General features: G+C 50.4%; 1 protein-coding gene across 2 annotated transcripts; it reads left to right on the top strand.

Annotated features, from left to right (window-relative positions):
• The first annotated feature begins 1574 nt into the window (after nt 1-1574).
• On the top strand, nt 1575-8342 carry LOC118638868 (cytochrome P450 2A13-like). 2 transcript variants are annotated; one of them, XM_036274999.1, is made up of 9 exons: nt 1575-1754; nt 2224-2386; nt 3431-3580; nt 3752-3912; nt 4421-4597; nt 6031-6172; nt 6630-6817; nt 7441-7582; nt 8161-8342. In XM_036274999.1, the coding sequence occupies exons 1-9, from the start codon at nt 1575-1577 to the stop codon at nt 8340-8342; spliced, it is 1485 nt and encodes a 494-aa protein (XP_036130892.1). The 2 variants fall into 2 exon arrangements, with proteins under 2 accessions (XP_036130892.1, XP_036130893.1); XM_036275000.1 differs by lacking the exon at nt 2224-2386 and having other exon boundaries at nt 1575-1764.
• Nucleotides 8343-8647: the final 305 nt, after the last annotated feature.

Genomic DNA, 8647 nt, shown 5'->3' with positions numbered 1-8647 from the left:
GGATATTTAAATGGATCCAAAGAAAGTGACCTACCTCGAAATGCTCTCAAGAAACACCTGTCTTTTGCAGGCTTTTTCTACTTCGTGTGACCCTTGAACACTGATGGAGTAATATGCCCTGAAAATAAGGCAACTACTTGTTTTTTTAAGAAGGGAAATGGAAATGGGCCAGGACTGTGACTAAATGCAAACACAGACAGGTACAAGCAGATATCAGACTGCTCACATGTATACAGTATGATCCACGTGCCCACATAATACACCAGAATACACACAAAAATATCCATACACTCATACATAGTCACCAGTTGTATATATATATAAACAAAGATATGAATACATCTGGTTGGACAGTGAGACACACATGCAGGTTTGATCTCTGGCCCCAGTCAGATCATATGTGGGAGACAACCACCTGATGTGTCTCTCTCACATCAACGTATCTCTCTCTCTCTCTCTGTTTCTCCCTTCCTTCCACTCTCTCTAAATATCAGCGGGAAAATATCCTCAGGTGAGGATTAACAAAAAAATAAAGTAAAATAAAATGAGAAATATTTATAAGAAGAAGAACAATAGAAATAATACAATCAGTATAGTGGACTCCCCTAAGGAGCTGGTAGGGAACCAGTGTGACTCTCTGTTAATTATAGCCCACGAGACAGTTGGGATTTTTATTCTGCTCTTCTGTTTTTTCTTTTTAGGCAGTTGGGACTTTTTCATACCATATTGTGGTTGTCATTACTATTGCCCAAGTCCTGGCCCTTCCGTCTGCAACTGAGACCATGACCTTCCTCTTCTCCAGTTCTGTGGAAAACTGACTGAAATGTGTCTCTGATCTCTGATCCCATTCTTAAGCAGAGATAGGCAGTTCTGTGACATTACATCCTGATCTCACTTTGAGGTTCCAAGGAGGATTCTGGGCATCAGGATACCATATTGTGCCCCAAAGAGAAGCAGGTCAGCAACTGGGGTCAGGAGCTGACTCCACGATCCAGTTGGACTCTTCAAATATTTATCTTCCCGCAAGAAGCCCACATCCACTCCTGGGGTACTTCTCACCTGAAAACCCTCAAATACACTTCCTGAAATCTCTCACTCTGAGACTTTTAAACATATATCTCTCCTTAGCAGAAGACCCACAAACCCTCAGCAACGCATCTTGTCCCATTCCAATACCCTTCCATCTTTGAAGCTTCTCTCCCCAAACCACAAAATCCACAACTTTGGGGTCCCTTCTCACTCTGAAACCCCAAATCCCAAGCTCAAGGGCTCATATATATTCCAAATATCAGTTCTGAAATTAGTCTACTGTCCCAAGTCCATAGCCCTGGGCTGGCGTCAGGAGGGGCCACAGATTCAGACTTGGACCCACTCCCTGTTAATGTGCCCTGGAGTCCACCCTCCTCCGTGACTACCTATATCACAACCTAGGTGGGAGCAGGGCTGAAGGGTGTAGTTGCGAGGTGAAATGGGACAGTTACATAATCAGAGGCAAAGTCCACCCTTCTCTCCCAGGCAATATAAAGGCCTATCATCCCAGGTGTCACCACCTGACCTCCACTCTCCATTCCAACATGCTGGCCTCAGGGCTGCTTCTGGTGGCTTTGCTGGCCTGCCTGACTATGATGGTCTTGATGTCTGTCTGGCGGGAAAGGAAGCTCTGGGGAAAGCTGCCTCCCGGGCCCCCCGCACTGCCCTTCATCGGGAACTACCTGCAGCTGAACACAGAGCAGATGTACAACTCCCTCATGAAGGTGTCAGGAGGCAGGGAAATGGGAGGTAGGGTGGGCTGGGGGCCTGCCCAGTCTGCTGGGACTTTGTGGCAGGGGGTTGGCAAGGTTGGACCAAAATCTTAGCAGGGGGGAGATTTTTTTTTTTTTAATGTTTTTATTGATTCCAGAGAGAGGTAGGGAAGGGGAGAAAGAGAGAGAGAAACATGGATGGAGCCCACAACCTGGGCATGTTCCCTGACCAGCAATCAAACCGGAGACCTCTCAGTGCATGGGACAATGCTCAGCCAATCAAGCCACAATGGCCAGGGCAGGAAGGGGGAGTTCTGAAGGATTAGCCTCAGGGACCCAGCAAGGAAAGACCAGATTTGGGAATCCAGTCCCTGGACCATCAGAACCTGGGCAAAATGAACCCCAGTCTGTAAGGTCTGGGTACAGAGTCAGTTCAGAGTTGGGGCTGCTGGCTCTCACCACTCCCACGTCTCTCCATCAGATCAGCGAGCGCTATGGCCCCGTGTTCACGGTCCACCTGGGCCGGCGCCGGGTCGTGGTGCTGTGTGGACATGATGCTGTAAAGGAGGCTCTGGTGGACCAGGCTGAGGAATTCAGTGGGCGAGGCCAGCAGGCCACCTTCAACTGGATTACCGAAGAGTATGGTGAGAGGGACTCCAGGTGGGGGAATGTGGTCAAGTAGACTACATGGCTTCAGTTTCCCTAACACTTTTCTCTCAAATCACCCACCCACTCAAGGCTGTGGCAGAGCCCTTCCTCTGGTCTCCTCTGTCTCGGTGTTTCTGCGTCTCCCTGCTTCTCCCTGCCCCATCCCCCGTTCTCTCTCACTACATATGTCTCCTTCCTCTGTATCGCTTAAGCTCCTGGGATTTTTGCTTTGAAACCCTGGTCCTCTATTTCCATGTGTCCTTTTGTCTTTCCTTCTTAGTTTCGGTGCTTCCCTGTGTTTCAGTCTCCCTCTCTCTGCCCCTCCTTTTCTTTTGTATTGAAATCTCATATTATTTCAGCTTCAAAATCCCATTGTCTCCTGGTAACAGCCTCTCCTCACTCCAGACCCTCTCTGTTTTTCTGTCTGCATTTTCCTCTCTTCTCCAGCTCAGTTTTAGAATCCCTCTCAATTTTTACTTCCACCTCCCAGATCTCCACAAATCCCACTTCCCCTCCTTCCCTCCTCTACCTCTTTCTCTCTTTTCTCTGTGCATTCGTGTTGCCCCTTGCCTTCTGATTTTCCTCCAACTTGGTCTCTATTACTTTTTTTTTTTAATACTCACCTGAGGACATTTTTCTATTTTTTGTTCAGGTAGAGTGGGAGGGAGAGACAGGAAGAGAGAGAGAAAGAGAGACAGAGAGAGAGAGAGAGAGACAGAGAGAGACAGAGAGACAGAGAGAGAGAGAGAGAAACATTGACGTTAAAGGGACACATGGACTAGTTGCCACCCGCACAACCAACCAGGTCCGGGGACAAACTGCAACCGAGGTACATGCCCTTAGCGGGAACCCAACACGGGTCTATCTGGACCGCAGGCCGACGCTCTAACCACTGAGCCAAACTGGCCAGGGCAGGTGTCTATTTCTTTCTGCATTTCTCTGACTATGTTTCTGTCTCTCACTCTGTCTCTCTCTGACTGCCACCGCCCTCTGACTCCGCCCCTCTCTGCCCACTGTCCATGCCCACGTGCCCTCCTCAGGAGTGGCGTTCAGCAATGGGGAGCGTTCTAAGCAGCTCCGTCGCTTCTCCATCACCACGCTGCGGGACTTCGGCGTGGGCAAGCGCGGCATCGAGGAGCGCATCCAGGAGGAAGCGGGATTCCTCCTTGAGGCCTTTAGAGACACACGTGGTGAGCTGGGGACCCCAGAATACAGGGGAGCAAAACACCCTACCCGGACATGCTTGATCTGGCCTGGGAAGGGAACTAGGTTGGGGGAAGGGGTTCCTCGAATTACCAGACTGGCCTCCGCCTACCAAATCCCTTCTTTCCCCCAAATCCATTCCCTTCCACCCCTCCCAGGCGCCTTCATCGACCCCAACTTCTTCCTGAGCCGAGCTGTCGCCAATGTCATCAGCTCCATTTTCTTTGGGGAACGCTTTGACTACCAGAACAAAGAATTCCTGTCACTGCTGCGCATGATGTTGGGAACCTTCCAGTTCACAGCTACATCTACGGGGCAGGTAACTGGTCCCAACATGGCTCTACTGTGGCCCTACCACAGACAGCCAGCGGCTCCCCCACACTGACACAGCTGCCCCAAACTGCTATCCTCCTCCAGACAGGGTCCCCTACAAAACCAGCCTTCCCGCTTAGACAACTGAACAGTAGCACAGGAACCCAGGACAGGTGCCTAATGCCCTGTCTGCAATACCTGGATATCTCAACTACTACTCCCCTTACCAAAAAAGGTGGGGGGAGGGGTAGGGAGGGAGAGAGGGAAGGAGGGAGACAGTAAGAGAATGTGGATATGTGTCCCAAGGTTTCTCACCTAAATCCTTGGACAAGGGCCCTCACACTTAACTCACATATAAAGTTAGATATCTATTTCCATCCAGCTCCATCTAAATGGGTAAACATGTGGACAGGTGTCTTTAAACCAGTGCCTCCCTTGACCTGAGACAAGTCCCATGCCCATCAGGTGACATCCACAGCAGCTGTCATTCCCTTCCCTTCTCTCCCCATCCTCAGCTCTATGAGATGTTCTCCTCAGTGATGAGACACCTGCCAGGGCCACAACAACAGGCATTTAAGGAGCTTCAGGGGCTGGAGGACTTTATAGCCAAGAAGGTGGAGGAGAACCAACGCACACTGGATCCCAACTCCCCACGGGACTTCATTGACTCCTTCCTCATCCGCATGCAGGAGGTAGGTGCCAGCAGCCATGCAGAGAGGACCAAAGCCCAGCAGAGGGAACTCAGGCTGCGGGCGAGGGACACCAAAGGCCCTTTCAGCATGCCTACCCCATCCCCACGGGCAGAACCTGTGTGTGCAAATCACCATAACAAGCATATAAAACACTTCCGTGCACCACACACTATTTTTAAAACTACAGTATTCACTTACTTAACCTCTCAGTAGCTCCTGGAGAAGGCTCTACTGTGTCTCCAATTTTACAAATGAGAAACCTGAGGCCCAGAGTATAAGTGCCATGCCTGAGGTCACCCGGTGAGGAAGCAGGGGCACCTCACTGCAACCCTGGTCTCTCGCATTCTAAGGCTGGTGCTGGTAGCCGCCATGCTCTGCCCTTCCATCCCCTGGTGATCAGATACACCTGTGTGCGCAGGCCAGCTGGCTTCACTAGGTGACATCGGGGGTCCCGTCCCTATCTGGATGTCAATCTCCTTTCTGTGAAGAAAGGACATGGGACGTTATGGAGTCTGAAGTTCAAGGTGAAAGTACCAGGGAGTGGGTTCTCTGGAGTAAGCTCAAGATTTTCTGTGAAGGAATAGGTGCTGTTGCTTCAAATTCTGTGTCTCAAAAATCCATCTTTCTTCAACTCTCTCTCATGGTCTCTCTGTCTCTCCTCACTCACTCTCTCTCTCTAGTCCTTCATATTGAAATATTTCTACAATTAAAATTGAAAACTAAGCTGATAATTAAAGGACAGAGAGCCCAGCCAGTGTGGCTCAGTGGCTGAGCGTCAACACATGCACCAAGAGCTCACTGGTTCAATTCCAGGTCAGGACACATGCCCAGGTTGTGGGCCCTATGTCCGGGGTGGACATGCAGGAAGCATCCAGTCAATTTTCTCCCTCATAAATATTTCTATCTCTCAATTCTGCTCTCTCTAAAATCAATAAAGAACAAAAATAAAAATAAATAAATGAATAAATAACAGAGAGTCAGCTGGGTAAAGAGTGTGAGAAGAGCATCTGGGGCAGAGCCAGCAGCCTGGGAAAAAGCCTGGCAGAACTAAGGTCCCTCTTCCACCTTTGGTCTGGATCTACAAGAGGCGGGTCCAGCCCTGGCCGGTTTGGCTCAGCGGTTAGAGCGTCGGCCTGCGGTCCAGAGAGACCCGGGTTCAGTTCCCGCTAAGGGCACGTACTTCGGTTGCAGTTTGTCCCCGGCACTGGTTGGTCGTGCGGGTGGCAGCCACTCGATGTGTCCCTTTCACATCGATGTTTCTCTCTCTCTCTCCTTCCTCTCTCTCCCTCCCACTCTATCTGTACAAAAAATGGAAAAATATCCTCAGGTGAGGATAAAAAAAAAAACAAGAGGCGGGTCCAGACGAAAAAAAACACACAAGGATCCAGAGAACACGGGGCGGGGGCGAGGCCTGAAGCTGTCTCTCCCTGCAGGAACAGAAGAACCCCAACACAGAGTTCCACATGAAGAACCTGGTGATGACCACGCTGACCCTTTTCTTTGCGGGCACCGAGACAGTCAGCACGACCCTGCGTTATGGCTTCCTGCTGCTCATGAAGCACCCGGATGTGGAGGGTAAGGCTGGAGGAGACAGGGGAGTGAGGGCCACAGACCCTCAGAATTCCTCTGAGCAGCTTCCTCGTCCCCACCTCTCACATGCATGGGTCCTCAGACACATCCTGCTATCCAGAGACCCGGTGATGATATTCAGCTAATGGGCACTTGCTCAGTTTCATTAGCTGTTAAAATATTCACAATAGCTCCTGTGCTGAGCCAACCGAGTGCCCACTACCTGCCCCTCCAGTCCATCCCTAAGACTCCTCCCTCACCGCTTCCCCCATGATTCTGGCACAACCAGGTGTCAGGATATTGTGCCAACAATGCTGATGACCAGCCTCTGTTTTGAATGATCTACGTCCACATCACACGTGGATGTCATGCATGTCATCTATCCATCCAGTTGTACATATTTGAACTATCATTCCCATCCCAACACCCCTAATACCTAAACATATTCCCCCTTATGCCGCAGCCAAGGTCCATGAGGAGATTGACCGGGTCATTGGCAAAAACCGTCAGCCCAAGTACGAAGACAGGGCCGAGATGCCCTACACAGAAGCAGTGATCCACGAGATCCAAAGATTCGGAGACATGATCCCCATGGGCCTCGCCCGCAGAGTCACCAAGGACACCAAGTTTCGCAGCTTCTTCATCCCCAAGGTGCTGCCCTTGCCCCACCTAGTGGGGCCTCCAACCTGCTCCTTGTGACCCAGCACCCCATCCCCCTTACAAGCTTCCCAAGCCCTGTCCCACTCCCTCAATCAAAGACTTCCCCAATCACATGTCCCTTCAACCTTCCCACTCAGAGACACCTGAATCCTGTATCTCCCCAAGACCTCTTGCCTCCGTGAATATGAACCCATGTACCTCAAATTTCCTATCTCAATGGACATAAACCTCACTTCCCCAAGACTTCCTGCCTCAGAGACATGACTCTCATGTCCCCCAAAACATCCTGCCAGGAGATGTGAACTGCATGTACCCAAACCTTCTGCCCCAGGAGACACAGAACCTGTGCTCCTCAAACTTCTTTCTCAGGAGACATAAATTCCATGTCCCGCAAACCTTCTGTCTCAGGAGACACAGACCACATGCTCCTCAAAATTTCTGTCTCAGGGGCATAAATGTCATGTCCTCCAAAGCTCTTCCTTCAGAGAGGACCCTGACTCCTCTGCCTCCCATTTCTCTTCACCTAGGGCACCCCAATTCCCCCTCTAACCCCACGCTCTCTCAGCATACCCCTTCCCCTCCACCTCGACAAATCCCCTTCCTCCTCCCCACAGGGCACCGAAGTGTTTCCCATGCTGGGCTCTGTGCTAAAAGACCCCAAGTTCTTCTCCAATCCTGAAGATTTCAACCCCCAGCATTTCCTAGATGAGAATGGGCAGTTTAAGAAGAATGATGCTTTTGTCCCCTTCTCCATCGGTAAGTGACCACTGTCTGTTGCCAAGCCACCAGTCACACCAGCAGGGGCCTCCTTCATCCCAGCTCCCTCTCTGAGGTGTAGCCTACCTACTACCTTTCTCCAGCTGCAGCGTCCCTCTTATGATCTACCCTGCAGCCAACCAACTACAGCCCCATAACAATCAAGTCCCTAGCCCACGTAAAAGGAAAGATGATTGCCTTTAAGAGATGGGAAAAATCAAGGCCCGAGTGAGTCAGAAATTTGACCAAGGTCACTTAAATTCTTCAGGTTCTTAAGAAGCTGATGCTAGTACAGCAGCCATATTTGTATGTTTGGGAGGAAGGTTCATCTAAAAACCCCATTGCGACAACCTAATATGGCTCACCTCATCCCATGTACGGGGGAAACTTGTGGCTCAGATTAGAGACCTCTCTAAAAGTCTTCAGGCCTCAATATTCCATCCTCTCCTCCCAAGAGAATGCAACTGGGGATCCATGTTCCATGCCCTCCTCCCAAGAGAATGCAACTGGGGATCAGGGGAGAGAAGAGGTGTCAGTGAGAGGAGGCTTCACCTCTGCCCTTCCCACTGTCTTTTCAGGAAAGCGGTACTGTTTTGGAGACAACCTGGCTAGAATGGAGCTCTTTCTCTTCCTCACCACCATCATGCAGAACTTCTGCTTCAAGTCCCCACAGACGCCCAAGGACATTGATGTTTCCCCTCAAAGTGTGGGCTTTGCCACCATCCCAAGAAACTATGTCATGAGCTTCCTGCCCCGCTGAGCTACAGCTGCCTTAGGGCAGGGATTGGTGGGAGGAGCAAACAGAAGAGTGGGCATGGGAGGGGCTAGCGGGAAGGGAGAGCAGGAGGGGTGGCACTAAGAATGGAGATGGAGTGCAGGAAAGGAAGGTGTGAGGTAGATAGGAAAGTAAGAAGAAACGATGGCTGTCTGTTCACCTTGCTAGAGATAGAACCTTCAGAGCTGCGGTGAGAGGAAGGAAACCTTACACTGTACTGTGAATGATAAAAATAATAAAAACAGCTGTTATTTATTGAGAAGTAGTCTGCATCAGCTCTATGCTAAAAG

Source organism: Molossus molossus, unplaced genomic scaffold (genome assembly GCF_014108415.1).
Source record: "Molossus molossus isolate mMolMol1 unplaced genomic scaffold, mMolMol1.p scaffold_m16_p_21, whole genome shotgun sequence".
NCBI classification, from domain to species: domain Eukaryota; kingdom Metazoa; phylum Chordata; class Mammalia; order Chiroptera; family Molossidae; genus Molossus; species Molossus molossus.
Note: the sequence above shows the minus strand (reverse complement) of the source record. Positions and strands in the feature narration are given on the sequence as shown.

Coding starts and splice junctions, on each gene's coding strand:
- LOC118638868 (XM_036274999.1), top strand. CDS start 1,575: ATGCTGGCCTCAGGGCTGCTTCTGGTGGCTTTGCTGGCCTGCCTGACT. Junction 4,598..6,030: donor TCCTCATCCGCATGCAGGAG/GTAGGTGCCAGC, acceptor CTCTCCCTGCAG/GAACAGAAGAACCCCAACAC. Junction 6,818..7,440: donor GCAGCTTCTTCATCCCCAAG/GTGCTGCCCTTG, acceptor TCCTCCCCACAG/GGCACCGAAGTGTTTCCCAT.